At 43.4% G+C, this 18,487-nt stretch overlaps 1 protein-coding gene across 1 annotated transcript in view; it reads right to left on the reverse strand.

Moving 5' to 3' along the window:
- Positions 1 to 1,671: 1,671 nt before the first annotated feature.
- The window catches only part of RNF150 (ring finger protein 150), a 122,153-nt gene continuing 105,337 nt past the window's right edge, over positions 1,672 to 18,487 (reverse strand). Inside the window, exons 7-8 of the mRNA XM_082281874.1 lie at positions 9,814 to 9,977; positions 1,672 to 2,932 (exon numbers count right to left, since the gene is read on the reverse strand). Of these exons, the coding sequence (XP_082138000.1) occupies positions 9,859 to 9,977 (119 nt within the window). The 3' untranslated portion in view covers positions 1,672 to 2,932; positions 9,814 to 9,858. The remainder of the gene's footprint in view (positions 2,933 to 9,813; positions 9,978 to 18,487) is intronic.

The raw sequence follows: 18,487 nt of genomic DNA on the forward strand, positions 1-18,487 counted from the left end.
GAGTGCCACATCTACATCTTTTTGAACCCTTCCAGGGATGATAATTCCTGGAACTTCCCTGGGCAGCCTATTCCAATTCCTGACCACCCCTTCAGCAAAGAAATGTCTCCTAACATCCAATCTAAACCTCCCCTGCTGCAACTTGAGGCCATTTCCTCTGTCCTGTCACTTGTTGCTTGGGAGAAAAGACTGAATCCCACCTGGCTACACCCTCCTTTCAGGGAGTTGTAGAGTGGTAAGGTCTTTCAGGGAGTTGTAGAGTGGTAAGGTCTTCCCTGGGCCTCCTTTTTTCCAGTATAAAACCCCCCAGCTCCCTCAGCTGCTCCTCATAGGACTTGTGCTCCGGACCCTTCCCCAGCTTTGTTGCCCTTCTCTGGTAATGCTCCAGCACATTTATGTCTTTCCTATAGTGAGGAGCCCAAGACTGAACACATGCTAAGGCATGGAACAGCATCTCACAAAATAAGACTCAGTGAGCTCAGGCCCTGCAGCCAGGCAGCACTGACACCTGTTTTAGCAGTTGAATTTGATGATCTCAGAGGTGTTCTACGACTCCATAATATAGTAGACCTTTTTAAAATGAGGTGTGGCGTGAAGGGAGTCGACTTGTCCTGGTGTTGCTCCTTTGTAGGTGTCGGCTCCCAGCCCTGGTTGAGTCAGACTAAGTGGGCTGCTGGTTGGAGCCAGCACGGCTGCCCCAAGCAGGGAGAGAGGAAAAACTTCATCTGAGCTCTGGGCTCTCACAGATGAGTGCTGGGGCTCTGCCAACACATCTAAGGCATTACCGCTCCCAGATGGCTGCTCTGTCCCTCTGCCAGGAGGGACATGCTTCCTAGCTGGAGCAGGAGGAGGGACGTCTGCCTAGGCTTCAGCCACCAGGAGTTGCTGCTGGCCTCCTTGTGCAAGCTTGCCTTTGCTCTCAGGTGAGAGGGTGGACCGTAAAGCCAAGCTGCAGATGCAGATGCCCAGGAGGATGTCCAGAGGAGCAATCCAGCCTGCAACAGGGAGTGGCCCAGGCACCTGAGGGTGGTGACACTTTGCCCACTTCCACTGCTGCCAGGATTTGCCAGCAACTTGTTTGCACAGAGGTCAAAGCTGAGGAATGAGCATTTTGCAAAATTATAGCCTCACCTATTAAGCACTGATTTCTTACAGCTGAATTCTGATAAATGCACTAGCTCATTCTTTTGGGCCATGAAGTGCTCAGGGATACCCCAAACCTTGATCTCCCCATGTTAGAGAATTGCCCTCTCAGTGTTTTTTTCCAGAGCAGCTTCCCGAGACCCAGCACAAGTGAATGCACGTCCTTTTTGGACACCCTAAAGGTGCATTTTCTTTCTTAGCGTGGTTTGGATATCATGGGACCCAGAGTTGCGCATACTGCTGTGCAGTGCAAACCTGGATAAATTCCCTCTGAATCCCACATCCTCTCCATTGACTGTGATGCGTCTGAGTGTCACCTCCTTGAATAGGAGGAGCGAGTACAATTTGCCTTATTCCTTCTGGAAAAAAAGCCACAAAACAACAGAGCACAGAGCAGCACAGATTTAATTCCAAATTTTGACCAGAAATTAATTCCATATAGAGCAGAGAGTGATGTAGCACGAGCCCCAAGTATGTGCTTGCATCCTGCAATGAATTGCCTGACGCTCTTCGTTATTTATAGTCCTGGTGGCGTTGCCGGCAGCTCCGCGTGGCGCTACTTCTGCTGCACTACTCCCTCGTCGCCCCTGCCTCCCGCCAGCTGTGTTGTGTGCAGCTCACACGGCAACTGCACACAGCTGCCTGCCAAGGAAAACCGGCCCCGCTCCCCCCGAGACAGCTAGGAAATGCAGGCAAGGAACAAAGCAGCTGGCAGTCAGGGAGATGCGTGGGGAAGAGCGAGACCGGATTTCTTGGCTAGCAAGACATAAATCCTCTTTCCAAAGACAACCTAGGGTTTGTTTTGGTGTGGAGGGCTTCTGCCCTTGGAGCAGGGCTGGTGGGATGGGAGCCTCAGGCTGTGCTGCTGACTGGAGTTGGGAGGAGAAAAGTAATTCCCGGCGTTGCTGATAAAGCCACGTTAAATCGCACGCGATTTTCCTGCTCTGAGCCAGCTGCTGCCCCTCTGTCGTGGACAGAGCAAAGACGAACGGGGTGGGGGTGGGTGCATAGGAGCAAGGAGGCAGCAGGGCCTGGGGAGCTGAGCGTGAATTGGCCCACAGCTGCTGCCTTCCTGGTTCCTGGGTGGAATCCAGCTTAGGGCTCCAGCCTCTCTGGCATGTTGTCACCTCGAACGTGGCGCTGTGGCTGGAAAAGAGAGGTGTGTGTGCTGGTGGCACCAGACAGAAAGCAAAAAAGGGTGGGCCAGGATGGGGGCAGGCTGGGACCCGTGGCAGGGCTGTAGCTTGAGCCAGGAGTTGGCTCCTTCAGGGATTTCTCTCTGCCTTCTTTTGCATCTACTGGAAAACTTTTCTGTAAGTCTCTTAAATTACATTTAGGCAGGATTTTTACTGTACCTCAAACCTATTGCAAGCAGCATACCTATGCTGGATGACAAAACAACCCCGGGCTCTCCCCCTCGCCCTGCTCCCAGGGATACACAGTGATGTCTGATAAGACAAGGGAAGAGCAGCTGAATGCACAGCAGTCATCTTTTAAAGCTGTTTTAACACATCATGCCTAGTGTCTGGGCTGAGGCTGCAGCTCTCCCTTGAGGTAGCAGAAGCATTTACCTCTCACACAGCTGCTGCCTTCTGATTAGAAGCAACTGAAGGGCAGAGGGGACCAGAGCAGTAATGAGCTGGAGAGGTGTCACGAAGGCCAGGCTGTCACTTGGGCCCCTTTCCACTGTACCTTCTGCCTCCTATGAATGCCAAAGTTTGCAGTGGCTGAGTTCAGGAAGAAACTACTCACAAGTTTCACACATCAGGAAATTCCAGGTTTACACAGGCTGTTAGAAAATACATACAACACAATAATCAGATTTGTTTTATTAAAAAACTCGCAATAAAATTCCTTTGAATTCACCATCTTAACTTTGAGAGTTGCAATATTTTACTAGTACATAAAACACAGTCTCACATATTTACATTATAATCCTCTATATAACAAAAATAGCCATGTTGTACTACTGAATAATGCTTCCAAGTATTAGCCTCAACATTTCAGTATTTCCCCCAGCTGAGTCACTGTCTATGCTCTTTAGCATTTACAGTATCTAACAAAGCAAAAAGGACACAAAATAATAAAAAGTATGTGTCTCATGATTTCAGGCAAATCCCTTTAAGATGGTAGTTCTCCGACTCCCACATTTTTCAAGAGAGATAAAGTGCATTGCAGACGAAGATGTATACATTATAAAATGTCAGCAAAGAGTTAAAAGTTTATTCGCAAGACTGTACAGGAAGGAAAAAAAGGCAAAAAAATCTTCACAAACTGCTACTGCACAGTTTTGGCAGCACGTCACAGGTAGTGGGGAAAGGGAGGGAATGAAAAAGGCAACTACCAGAAAAATGATGGCCCATGCAAATGCCACAGTGTGACTTTGCCATGGCCTTTTGGTAGGTGTTTTCTAAACCAAAGCTGCAGCATAGCCAGAGCCACAGTGCAGGAGTATAACAACCCTGCATCCCCCCAGCTTGCTGAAGCTGGTGGCTCTGCCAGGCAGGGACAGAGGGCTGAAGCCTCCCAGCAAATCTGCTCCTGCTGTCCAGAGCAGGACTGATTACCTTGGAGAATTTCACTGGGACAGACCATTGTCTCTGAACTGGAAATTATTTTGTTAAGCTGTGCACTGATCCATGTGGTATTTATTTCATTTGGGATTTTAATTTTCTTTATAACATTGGCATTTGCTGGTATGGCTCTGCTGCATGTGAGAAGAGACACGGCTGGAAAAAGCTTTGTAGCCATCACTGAAAACCAGGATACTGCTGCTCTGTTCAGGAACTGCATACAAGTGGGATGCCACTTTTTTTTTTTGGTCTGCTTATAAACTACTCTACATAGAAATAATTCTCTTCTGGAAATGGATGGAATGTATATTTTGACAAGTACAAAATTGTTTTAAATGTTCACTAAATACAAGGAACATCTTGGTATAAAAATAACAGACCCACCCACTGTCCCCTCTTTACATATCTAATTATAAAATGGTACAGTCATTTCAGGTTCCTAACATAAAACAAGAATTGAGGATGGTATTACATACATATACAAAACATTAAGGTATTTGACATCTGAAATAACTGTATACATTCAGAGCAAACACACATCTTGATCTGGCTATTGTGATTAGTGTTACACAGGACTGAAGAATCAAGAAATAAAGAAGAAAGAGAAAACACTATTTCTCCTTTTTTTTCCTCTCATTTCTTTTTCCATTCACTACAGAAGGAAGTAACTTCCACCAATTCACAATTAAAATACTCGAGAGAGACAAGATTATATTCAGATGGAAAAATCATGTTGGCTTTTCATTCAAAATCCACATCTTTCATTTCTTTATTTCTCCCTTTGAAATACAGCTCCTGCTTAGAAGGGTGTTTCCTTGAAAAAGAAATGGGCAGATAAAGGGGCCAAGTGGGTGTCCAGCCCAGCAGGGTAAGCAGCACAGCAGAGGGACAGCCCTCACCCTTGCCCTTCACTCTCCGTCCCAACCCGCAGCTGCCATCTGCTTCACAAACAAACCCTCCCTGAACAGTCCATCTGGCATTCCTCATTCTCTGAAACTATCAATTAGTTCAGGTAACAGCTTGGTAAAATGAAAGAAGTGCTTATTTTGGATCAATTACCCCTATTTAAGAAGCCTGTGAAAGCAACACCTCCAGCCTTGTTTTCCCTCAGCCCTGTAATATACCACATTGCGTTTCCCACTCGTGCTAACCAAGCCAATTCACTGTCGTCATGCTGCCTGCCCCAGATACACATTTTGCATCTACAAAACAAATGAGTCCATATGGGCTCAATGTTCATCAACAAAGTTCCAGTCCCAGGGTCAGCACTGGCCATGAAGAAGCTTGGCTGTCCCGAACCTGCTGAAAGCCCATGGCCTGATTTTCACCAAGCCCTGGAATTGAAGGCCAGCTCCTTTCCCTTCTCTGACCTGCTCCAAGAGGTAGTGGCAGCATAAAAAACAGGGGAGGAATCAACACTGTGCAAGTTTGATCCCATGATCTCCTTCCCCTGCAACAAAGGCTCACACTTGGGCAAACACTTGTGAGATGGGCCGGGAAGGAACAAGCTGGATTTCTCTGCCATTTTAGTTCTGTGAAATGGATGCGCCCCAACGTCAATGCCCTTCTTGCAATGACCTCCTTGGGATTTGATCCAGGGGTCATTAGTGAGATCCAAGGGATCACTTATCATATGCAATTTCGATAATTTATTTTTCCAAACTGCCTCTATAAAGCCTTTTTCTTTAGTGCCACAATCTCCCTCAAATAAAAGGCCTAAAACCGACAAGTGCTTCTGATTTCACTACAGTACAGTTTCCATACTCACATCAACACACTTTTATATGCATACCTGTCAATTTAATTCTATAGAGTACTTAAAGAATGAACTGCAGTGCTATGATAGTCCTGATCCTGATTTTGAGGCTCTAAAGCAGTCAGAAAATAAAAAACCCCAAACCCTCAGTAAGTGCCAGATCTGTATCCCCACCAGAACAGGTGAGCTGTGGGGAGGGAATTTAGACCTGGTGCCTCGCACATCTGCATGCACACATCAGGTTGGTTGTGAGTGCAAAATTCTGCGTGCGTAACCTTCTATGCATCCTACCTATTGAACAGACCTTTGGGAAGGCAGCTTAGTGAAACCCAAGAAAATCCAAGTATACTCTGAGCGCAGTTTCTGTCTGACCAAGTTTTATCCTGCAACCCAGCCGGAGTGATGATGAGCCTCACTAAGGCAAATGCTTCTCCCACCTACTACTTGCTCATGGAAAAAAAGAGACAAGCGCTTCAGATGACAAGACAGGAATTGCTGGGAGAGGCACAGGATCAGCTTAATAACAAGAGTGCCTTTTCCTGGGAGCCACACAATCCCCTGGCCACTGGCCCCATGCAGGAGGTGCCCCCCCGCCCAGTCATGGCGTCAGCCTGCAGAATTGTATCCATGAGCACTTGCTTGTCAGAGGGCTCTAGAGGATTTTGTTCTTTCCTGGCTGCAAGCTAAAGGCTGCTCTCCCTTCTCAACAGCCAGTACTGTGTCCCCAGCAGCTGAACCCCACGTACTTAATGCCCAAGCTCAGTGGGCAGCAGTACCAAGGTGTGCATGGACATGCAGATCTGCAGAATTAAGGCTTTCATACATGTTACAAACACACATCAGGGGGTCTTAATGTTCATAAAGCACCTCAAATTCTCAAGGCAGTTCACAGGTTATATACGCAAAGAATACTGTCAGTCAGGTCAAGCTTTAGGAAAACATTTCCTTTTGACACAGGGGCTTAATTATGCTCATAGAAGACCTTGAAAATAACGTGATTTTGGTACAAGTCCAAAATTAGTCATAAGTGTTTTTTTGAAGAAGGACGGAATAAAACATTTACTTAAGTGCTTTCCTAAGTTCAGGCTTCAGTGATGTGTAACCTGGCTTTGCCCTCATCATCACTTAACAGTGCTCAGAGCTGCAGAACACCTGAGGACAGGGATGGAACATCATCTTCCCTGAGTGAACCTGCAAGTAGAACTGGGAAAACAGAAGCAGAAAGACTCCTGACCTAGATTTGCTAGGATGCCTCTTCTAAAAGGCATAGCACTAATTGGTGGTATGTCAAACCACTCACCCAGACTGACACTCTGCCAGTGGCCACCTGTGGACCCTAAGGGACCAGATCTAATATGGGATATTTAGGAAAAGTGTGTGCACAGTGCGAGACCTCAAAAAGTTCTTCATTAACTCTCAAATATGTGCAGGGTCTCAATTATCAAATCTGTGATGCCTTTTTGAGAACAGCTCCCTTTAATGATTTTGCTGGGCAAAGGACCCAGCTCATTATCAGTTGGGAGCTTCCCCTCCTGCCTTGCTTTTCCAGACTTTGCTTGTTCTGCTGTGCCGTGGGTGGCTCTGCTATGGAAACAGCTAATTGGTCAATCTAACCATTGAGATCAACTTAATTCCGTTCATGACATAAAACACTTTGTGACAGCTCCTCAGAAACCCAAGCAGTTTGGCCAGGAGTTCTCTGCCTGTGTGCTGAGCTCCAGTGGGCATATGTGAAGGATCACTGACAACTCAGACATTGTGTTCGTGATGTTCCTGTGATATGTAGCACCCAGGCTCCAGTGCTGGAGAAGTAATTATACCAGTGTGTGGACTTTCTATAAGGAGCCCTGACTGTATATAACCAGCTTCACTTCTTCCCCTGCAGTCGTCTGAAATGAATTTCATTCCTGGGTCAAAATTGGTGTAAGCACCACTTAAATCTGCATTATTTACAGAGCTTAAGTGGAGCTGATGCAGTACCTTGTGCAAACTCTCTTGTGTAGGAGTCAATTTTAACATTAATGTGTCAGACATTTCCCATAGCAGCAAGGAATAGAGAAGACATAAAAGAATAAGGAAAACAAGATTACAGAACCACAAATATTGTCAAAACTGGCCTAGTGTAACCTCTGGAATAGCCCGTAACTTTCTTTTTTAACCAAGACTTCCAGCTGCCTCTATCTCATTAATTCAAAAAAGATTTTCATTCCAATGGCTTCTAAAGATGTAACAGCACATGTATGGGTCATTTTCATAGAATAACAGAATGGCTTGGGTTAGAAGGGACCTTAAAGATCATCTAGTTCCAAATCCTCTGCCATGGGCAGGGACATCTTTCCCTAGACCAGGTTGCTCAGAGCTCCTTCCAACCTGGCCTTGAACACTTCCCGGGACGGGGCATCCACAGCTTCTCTGGGCAACCTGTGCCAGTGCCTCACCACCCTCACAGTAATAATTTATTTCTAATATCTAATCGAAATCTGCCCTCTTTCAGTTTAAAACCTTTACCTCAAGGCTACCCTGCAATTTAGGGACTAAGAACATAAAACAAAATTAAACTAAATGTTTAATTAGTTCTAAATGGACAAAAGAGCATGGAGAATATTTTTTCCTTCCTTCTGTACTAAAGAAGCAAGTCAGCCAAAATGTTAGGGATTGTTCTGAACACATTTGTTCCTGAATAAAATCTAACAAACACAAATTTTTGCTGGAAGCTGGTTTTCACATTTAACAAGTAAATCCACAAGGAGATTAAATGCAGCAAGAGCCCCAACAGTTGCATTTTTAGATGCTGCCATGACACTGCCAAGTCAAAATGTTTGACCTCTGCATGAAATTTCAATGTAAGATGAATTGTTGATTCTCTGGATTGACTCAGGAGGCAGTAATGTGATTCAAATCATCTGACTCTCAACAGAAACCATGTACTCTTGTGTAACAGTAAGCTACTTCACAGTTCAGTATTTTGACTGAAAAACCAAATCATGCACTGAACAACTAACAATGAGCTCTCACCTGGAAAGCAGAGCTCAGGATAAACTAAATTATTATGTCAGGTCTTTATTACTTAGGTGTTTTGATTTATGTTAGTTCTTTTATTTTCAAATTCCCTCCCCAAATTCCCTCCCCAATATATTTTGGTGTACGTATCTGTATACAAATTGCAAATATTCTGTTATTTTTCTGTCAACGTTGACAGGGACTCTGGAGGGCAGCAAACCACCTGAACTCTTCTGTTAGGTAACAAGCAGACAGAAACTGCTGTCAAAATGTAAGAAATGAAACACACTAAGGGAAAAAGACCCAAAGCAAACCAGGAATTAAACATTTCAAACGGCTGCCTCTTGCTCCATTAGCAATTTCTGACACTGATAGCAGCATCTCCAGATCCTTTGTAAGAATACTGTCACCCACTTAACGCAGAACTGTTAATAAGCAGCCTCTGGAAACCTCTCAGATGCTCCTTTAGCCCACTGATCTGGTTTTGGTCTGTAAAATTAAGAAAAAACCTGACGTTATACTAGATCTTTTTTCCAGCTAGTGAATTGTCATTTGAAAGAAGGCCACTAATGTACTGACACCTGCTAATAGCATAAAATACAGGACAGGACTACATGGATGGAGTGACGCTTTAAGCTTTTCTTTCTCTCCTTCACACGTACAATACTTGTCTAGAACAGAGCCCTAAGTAAAAGACAAACTAATGCAGTTTTAACCCAAATTTCTGCTAACTCAGAGCTCTCTTACAAGTAAAGGCCTTCAGAATATACCATTTCCAAGCCTTGCAATTAATGAAAGCAGGCTTAATATTAATGCAGGGTGCTGGTGCATCATCCTTCTGAAGCCAGCCACATTTACTTCATGCAGAAATAACAAGGCAATGATAAATCCTGGTAAGATCATGAAGTGACCAGTGAACGGGAATTCAGATTTCTGGATTGAACTCTTGAAAAAGCTGGGGTCAGTCAATAAAAACAGAGTGTTCATCCATAACACACTGTAAACAAACAAACAAATAAAATAAACATATGCCTTTTCAAAAGAACTCAACAAACATTTGATTGAACAAGTGTAGAAAACACTCAAGCTGTCATTTCAGTTGCATGTTTATGAGCCCCTGAAGAGTTCCATGACTGCTCTCAAGCATGTGGGTAAACCGGAAGTGTGCATATCTCATGTGAACCAAACGAAGGTGTGTAGATGAAGAAACCGCATCCAGGCAGACACAACTGTTGCTATTGCTTTTCATGACCATCTCAGTATGGAGTGTGCAGGAGTGACAGTGCTCTGGAGGCATGTGCATGACTGGTCCAAATCCTAGAAAGCTGACTCGGTCCCTACCTGTGACCTTCCCCTGTCATTTAGTGTTGGATCTCTGTTTCTTTTTCAAGATTTCACCTCTTCACAGTCTTGATCAGTGGAAAGCTCCACATCGGACAGTCCAACCTCCATTGCCATAATCAATGAAATATCTGAATCACTGCTGACTGCTGGCTCCTGTTCATCTGTGAGGGTAGAAAAGACAGGAAAAGGTCATGTCTTTCTGTTAACGTATTACTAAGTTTTAGTTCTGCAGGTGGAACCCACAGGTCTCTCTACCTCTGAGGTTGTGATTAGATTCCAAACCGTGCTCTTACTCAGTATCTGTCTAAAACACCTCAAAAATATCACAAAATTCAAGCCATTCATAGTGAAAAACAGGATGAAAAGGATCCTGGATGGGTAACGATTTCTTATCTTAATCCTCCCAGGGCTTTTCATTCACGTCCTTCATGAACTTCTTCCCACCACCTGAGAAATTCCCTCCCTTTTTACTTCATCAACCTGGCATCATCCTACTCTCCCCACAAAGACGGCAAGTTAAGGACAAAGCCACAGGCACCTGGTGGAGCAACTCAGTCATCAGGAAAACATTCCTAACAGGAAAAAATCTGCCCAAACCCTCATTAAGTGACAGAATCTCGGAGGACATTTTTAAGAGGGCAGTAGTCTAATGTCTGGAAGTAGCAACGTGGGAATTGGACCAGGACAAAACAAATCCAGGACTTTGGACCAGGCTACCTGCCTTCTCAAGTGGCTTCTCTCATCCTCTTCTAGTCTCTTTAAATTTACTCCTTACTCTGATTTGAAGATATTTTGCAGGTTCTTGATTCAGGCCAAAGGGATCTACCTTAATGCACCATGACCCCAAATACACTAAGAGTTGTGTTACTGACTTCTGCCAAACTGCAAATCACATCAAAACTACAAGCATAGGAAGAGCAACTTGTTTTTGTTTTGATCCCACAGCACTTACCATGTGTGTATTTAGCAGCAAATAAAGCCAACAGATTTTAAAGGACTAAAAGCTAATTTTCTTCCAAGAACAATCAGGAGAAGCAAAGCACACTAGGGAGATTTTCAAAGGCACAAAACCCTCACAGGAGGCTGAGTCCTGAGAGAAAAATTAGACGGTTCATATTTTCAAGTGGTTTAATTACAATGATGGTATTTATACTGTAACAATACAATGTATTTAAATCTGTGGCAGTTTTTTCTTTACATATTTTTCAGACAATAGAAGCAGAGCCTGATTGATGCTAAAAAGTCTAGAAGTTGAATATCTAAGAATTAGTAAGTAAGAAACATGACAGAAGAGCCAAGAAAATAACTCCTCACAGTTTAATTATTCACTTGAAGCTAAGTGAGCACAATTAGTCACCTCTCAAGAGCATCATGATTTTTAAATCTTTTATAGAAAACACCCCCACATGTGTTTACTTGTGCTGGGATTAGACCTCATGTTCTGTGGAGAAAGCTTGAATGAGGTCTGCATTATTTCAACTGAAAGAGTCAGTGTTTTCCTTTGCAATTCTTCCCAGTTTTCACCCTGGATTATTTTTATACTTCCTTGATTGCAAGATTATTGCAATAATTAATGCACACATCTTTACATCTCTTTCTTTTCTTGCCCTTTCAATATGACATTAGTAAACATTTCAAGGCTTTGCTTCTGACTATAAATGTTTCCACTGGAGGTGGAGGAAGTATTTACAAGCTGAATGATACAACCTCTGCAGACTTCAGTGGGCTTCAATGACATTGAACCTTTAGGTGAACTGCTAGATCCTAGAGCACATCAGAACATCTCATATACCTCCAATACCTAAAGCATCATCTTTAGTGCTAACAGCTCCCTGAGCCAGAATAATGTGGTTTCAGACCACTGGATTATTTATCTTCCTCTATAATTAATAGAATTCTTAAGAACAATGAAAATTATGCTTAACAGCAAGTTTATTTTTGCAAGACAGAGTTCCTAAGGCTTAGCCATGTTGAACAGCCACTTGGAGCACTCTTGAGAGCAGAAGTGTTTTCCATCTGACCTAGCTGTGCAGAAGAAAAGGACTGGCTGAATGGTGACAGCCAGATGCATGCTGAAGAGGCAGGCAAAGCTGCCAACACCAAATGTCAGAGCATCAAACAAGCAGTGTTTAATAGTGCTGAAATGTTATTTCAAGAATTGTTGTTTCTTACAGGGTTGCACAGCAGAAAAAAATCTCAGCTGAGTTCAAGACAGGCAGACAGAACAAGACCAGATTTGCAGCTCACCTACCTAATGTCTGATGGAGGTACAGCAGCACCCACTCTCCAAACCAGCAAACTCGAGTTTTACATTACTAATCCTATAAAATTATTCAAATTCTTGGATTTTAGTCTTTGCAAAGTGTGGGCTTTGTTGTTTGTCTTCTTTGGAACTGAAGTGCAGGTCAGCAGGAACAAGGAACAAAGGAAAGATCCTAAAAACACCCATGCCTACACTCTGGCATTGCTTTTCCAGCACTGTGATAATGCCTAGAAACAGGAGCACTCCACCTTCCTTGCCTGCTACCAGTGCAGCTGTTCAAAATCCTAAAGTTACAGCTTTGGCAGAGTCGGGAGAACAACTCGGACATCACCATCCTTTACACCTTCCCTTTCAGAGAAGCACTGACATTTCCTTGGAAGCTGTAGGCAACATAAAGAAATTAATGCATCCCTCAGCATTACCTGCTGGCTCCTGTAAACAGGAGTCCTACTGCTGACCCCAAAACACAGAGAATGAAACTCTGGGAGGCTGCAGAAGTTACACCAGACACGGATCAGCTGTAGGTAACTGGCTGCAAGGTCTACAAACTGCCTCACTGTGGCTCCCCCACACAACACAGGCTTGCCAGACTGTGCTGGTTTGTTTTGTTGGGTTTTTCTTCGGCTGGCTGCTCAGTAACACAAGCCAGCACAGTTACTGCTATTTGTTAAAGGTAAGCAAACCTCAACTATGTTGCAAATGCCAGGAGCTTAGCCTGCGTTTTGCATCCCTGCCTTTTAGATCCTATTTACAATGACAAAGCTTTTACAATCACACAGCTTCTACAGAAGATGCCTGACTCATTGTTAACAACCTTTATGAGACTTTTGCAAATTTTTTGTAATTTTTTGCTGTTTTTAAAGCCCTGAAGTCAGACGAGGATCTCAACTTTCAGTGAAGATCTCAGCTTTCACTTAAAAATAAATGAAGCTTAAGAGGCAAAAAGGAAAAAGAATTTTAAAAATTAAATCTCTAATTTCTAGACAGATTTTATGCTGGAATATCTGGCTTGTGATTTTAGATACTTGAGACTGGCAACCCTGTCTAACCACACACACTATAATACTTCCACTGTGTTTTACAGCACTTCCTGCCACAGGCAGAAAGCCTTTTTCTTAATGAAGCGAAAGGCACATCCCAAGCTGCTTTCCAGCCAGAGTGTTAGTGCCTACAGCAGGGAACTGTAGACCTCCCTTCCCACATTCCTCTCATGTCAGTGAAACATAATACACCACAGCACACTGACTGTCCAGAAAGACTTTTTCCACTCGTATTTCCTGACACACATTTGTTTGAGAGGTGAAATTAACCAAACTCCTTCTCTAGCCATTATTATTTTAAGTCAATTACACTAGCACTGGAAGAGTATCACCACGTAGATTTGGAAGTAGCCTACATAAAGGTGGTACAGCCCTTACTTCTTGAAAACTGCATCAAGTGATGCTTACATTTGAATATTACTGCAATCAAACAAGGATGAAAATAGCTAAGTACACTGATGCTTTGTAAAACAGTAAGATTGCACACTAGTAATAGTTATCTACTGCTGCTGCTATTCGTAACCATTGGTGTAAGTCTGTAGCTGTTATACACTAATAAATATTCTGAAAGACATTCCTAAGAATTTGATACTGTTTGCAAGAGGCTTGGGAGGGACCTAAGCATTTAACAGTGAGTGAAAAGTGCATTTACAAACCCATTCCTCTGCCAGTCATACAGGCATGGGCACCAGCTGAGATATACTTGCAATGACCCACTCAAGCGTGAGAAACAAGCTGATGAAACTCTGGTGGACTTTGCACTCATGGGGGCCTCACTCCTGCTCACCACTGTGCTCCTTCCAAGGAGGCCATATCCCATACTGTCCTTTGATGTCCCTAGGACACAGACAATGCCATGGGGCTCTCCTAAAATTGCTCTGGCTTGCCTCAGAGGCTGAGATTTCCCCCAAGCTCACCAAGCTGTAAAGGCTGTAAAACCCTGTAACTGGGTGTCATAGGTTAGCAAGCATAGTCCCGGAAGGGATGTCCTTGCTAAGGGGTGCTTACAGTTTCCTCTGGGACCTGATAGAACCTATCAGCTGGCCAGTTTGAATATGGACAATTCTCTAAGCCACTTAAAGTTGTGACCACCTCTGTGATCCACATTTAAGAATAGGCAAACTCCCCCCCAAGCTCTCTCTCGTTTCCGGCGCTGGGACAGGTGGCTGCAGGTCCCATGTGGGGGCCAGCGGGCCCGGCCAGGCCCTGCTTGGGCCAGGCCGGGCTGGGCCACGGCCATCCTGAAGCCATGGACCTGTTCCAGCCATGGAACCCCCCCCACTGCCTTGCCGTGGGCAGCCGGAGCGGCTCGGCTCTCCCCCCTCTCCACTGCGATAAGAAAAATTCAACATTCCAGCTGCAAAGCTGCAAGGCTGAGGTGAGATTAACCCTTTTACTGCTGTGAAGAGCTGAAAACCTGAGGGAAGAGAGAGAGGAGATGCTTAAAGCTGAAATTCTGTTGTGAAGCTATGATATATCAGAGTATCCTGTTGTAATTCCATGAAGATATGGGGGGTGGAGTGCTCAGCTCGTAAGCAAAAGCACCTGCGCTGAGATAGGCAGATGCTGACGCAGCTGTAATTTCATGAGAAGTTTGGACAGGGAGAGATGAACCAGATGAGGACTTTTGCTCCAAACGGGAAAGGAGAAAACCTCAGTCCCTAGAGATGAACCAGATGAGGACTTTTGCTCCAAATGGGAAAGGAGAAACTTCGGTTCCTAGAGATGCTCCCAGAGATAGTCCTAACAATGAAGATGAGGAAGACCCTTTGCTCCCAGGGAAGGAGAACGGCCTCTGTTTTTGTTTCTGAACGGCTCAACCTTAAAATTGTACCCCAAAAACTTCAAGAGTGGACCCTCGAAAGCAGTTGCGGGAAAAGCTGCAAGTCGGGGGAAAGGACTCACACGCAGGCAGAGAGACTCCTCTTCCTAAATGGACTGAACAATATTTGGAAGTGGGCGGCTGTCTCGTTGTGATAATGTTTTCATAGCATGAGCAAGAAGAGACTTCTCTTTCTAAATGGACTAAACAAGGTTATTATGGAAGTGGTAAACAGACTGAACATCTTAAGGGTTGTCTTTTCACATTGTCAGTGGGAGAAGGGAGGAAGGTGGGGGGAGGAGGAGAGTTCTGAAGGTGGTATAATTTTTTTTTCTTTTCCTTCTTTTAGGTCTGTTAATAAACTTCTTTATATTCTTTCAAGTTTGGTGCCTGCTTTGCATTTCTCCTAATTCTTATCTCTCAGCAGATAAACAGTAATGAGTATTTTGGACCAAACCACTACACTAAATTGGTGTTTCTGCCCGGTTACAAACCGAACCCGCGACACTGGGCTAAAACATCCATAAGCAATTTGCATCAAGGAAATCAGCAGAAAAATGAGACCACACTAAAATGTTAACAACAAAAGCTTCTCAGCATTAAATATATATAAAGTTTGTCTATGATGGCACTTTTTTCCTTCTCTGGACCTTTGGGTAACTCTCTGCTATTACACCCGTTTGAGAATAAGCAGAGAAGTACTGTTACTCATTTCACATCCTCACTGTGGTGAAATACACCTTCTTTCAGAACTCTTCAGTTTGTGAAGACAGATTTAAACAAAGATATGAACCTCCCGGTGTTAGTTATGCTCCCAGATCTAGACAAGTATCTAAAATGCAGGCATTACCATAAACCTCATTCCAGTCTGGGGCTCACTTCTTCTAAGAAAACATTCAGATGTGTCTAAAAGGATTTTGCTTCGTAAGAAACCAGAAATGTGACCATCTCCTACAGCTTTGAGGACCTGATCAGAAAATATATCCAAAGTCATTAGAAGCATTGATATGGGATCTTTATCAAAGCACAATCTGCTCAGCTTGAAACCACAGAAGAATATCAATGCAAGCAGTGCTATTCAGATTTTGTTTCCAATATCAGAACAACCAGGACACAATTAATCACATTTGATTCATGAGAAAGAGAAAGACATATCTAGAGGCCTCTATTTTTTTTTGTCTGCCTAAGAATGCACTTCATCATGACAGAGTTTACTGTTACCTCCTAATGCAGCCTTGCCACTGCATCACTTTGCTGTTCATGGTCTAAGAGGAAGAGCATCTTATGAAATTACTACCTCAAATGGCAACTCTTTCCACAACAATACCAGTTAAATTTATCACTAAGACCCCTTCTTTTAAAAACATTACTGATTGTTAAAATAATTCTCAAATTAATCATCCCATACTTCTCCTTGGATCATTTTACAAGTCTCAAATTCCTTCCATATAATCTTGAGAATTGTAACACTTTAGAATGGGTAAAAACTGCACTAACATAACATAAAGTAAAATACATGTTAAAAATGCCTATAAAATCTCTAATGCAAAAGAAACAGTGGTGATATATCTGAGGAGAAAGGGTTATAAAACCCCTTCTTACTAATGCAGTCCTTCTGTACACAGAGGCTAATAAAATGGATGACTAAGTTTGGCTGGCTACAATTGAGAACAGAGCACTGGGGAATATTTTATTGCTGTTCCCTAGCATCAGAGGGAGATTTATCTGAGCAGCAAAGGGAACAAGTACTTGAGTGTGGTAACTGCTTTTGGAAGGAAAGGTTAGAGTCTTTTTTGTAAATAACAAGCCAGAGCTCTTTGAATGTACTAATGACAACAGAGCTTCTTCCAGGAGGTAAAGCAGATGATGTCTGAAACATTTTGCAAAGAATACCCAGACACCAGCACACAGGGAAAGAACCACATGCCATGACCTGGCACGATAAATTCAAGAGGACACTTCAAAAATATGTTTACCTGCACCAAACCCCTAAGTGGTTGAGAGATGTGGTAGATGGGTCTGGATATGACATAAAACACTAGAGACTCTCCCAAAGTAAACTTGTCTTTTTTTTCTTACTACTGAATAAAAAGGCAACAGAATTTCTTCCTTTAATCTTTTACTAGGATATGTGGTTTGGGAGAACATACAGCATCTCTTAATGGAAAATAGACATAGTTCCTTGTCTTCAAACATCCTGCAGTATGAAGGGCTAACATCATCATCATCATCTGGAAATCACACCCCAGTATCTCAAGCCAAGCATCAAAATGGAGAATTTATTTGTAATACAACTAATTTTCTGAAGTGTAAATTTGGAGCATGTTGTACTTAAGCAATAAACTTTAACACCAGTTACCTGAGAAGACACCTTGTGCTTTGGCAAGACCAATAAACTCATTTTCAGAGAGAGCGCAGAAAATATCAGCACCCAAATGCTTTCTCCAAAAGAAAGAAAAAAATCCCTCCAAATAAGGATATATAACACAGGGAGCAGACAGCAAACACATTTGCAGAAAGCTGAGCAAAATAAGGGAAGAACACATACCAGATGTTACTGTATGGAAGCAGTTGGGCCCAACTGGCTGGAAAAGTAAAACTTTTTTTTTCCATTGTGTATATATATAAATGTCTATCTTTAATGAGCATATACTAAATCCTTGGGATTTTACCCAGGAATCAGAACACTCAGCCTTTGAAATTCACAGCACATATTAACATTATTGTAGAAATCAACACTTTGGAGATCAGTCTCCTCGCTGTGAGAGACTGGCTGACATTTCGGGAACTTTTGATCAGCTGTCTTAGTGGGGAGCTGCCAACCCTGTCTGTGATACAACAAACATGCCTCTGCCAGGTATGACACAAGAAAATCTAGTATTTTTGCTTTCAGTATAATTTCCTCTTTGTCCTTACTCTCACGTGTAACAGGCTCATCATACTACTGCCCTGGGACCAGCAGGGAAACTCCTTCTGTGGCCTAGATCCTGCAACATAATTTTCTCTTTACATGACTAGTCTTTCCTCTTTCCCACTCTAAACTCAGTCAAAATTTGGTCACAAAGATTACCAGAACAGTCAGTGGAGTCATCACACTATCTCTTGCACTTCATGCTCTTGGATCAGCTCATCCCCATATTCAAGGTCCTTCACAGTTTATCTGCACATCTGGTCTTCACAGAATCATAGAGAGGCTTGGGTTGGAAGGGACCTTAAAGATCATCTAGTTCCAGCCCCATGCTGTAAGCAGGGATGCCACCTAACAGATTTTATTCACTACAAAGTGTTTTATTCCATCTTTGACCCCATTCCTCAGTCCCACACTCTCCTCATTTCACCAACAGACAAGAACCACTCTACTTCCTTCAAAACGGGGCATCCAGCCTCTTAAAGCTTTGCAAAGCTGCCTATCCTTTCTCCCTCCAGGCCTTCCCATTGTCTAGGAGAGAGGGACAGTGGGATGCTGCTGCACACCCTCCTTTACTGTTCACCACTGGCCATCCTCAGTGCCCAAATACTGCACCAGGTGCACCTCTGGTCAGGACA

This window comes from Coloeus monedula (genome assembly GCF_965178545.1).
Source record: "Coloeus monedula genome assembly, chromosome: 5".
Taxonomy (NCBI): Eukaryota; Metazoa; Chordata; class Aves; order Passeriformes; family Corvidae; genus Coloeus; species Coloeus monedula.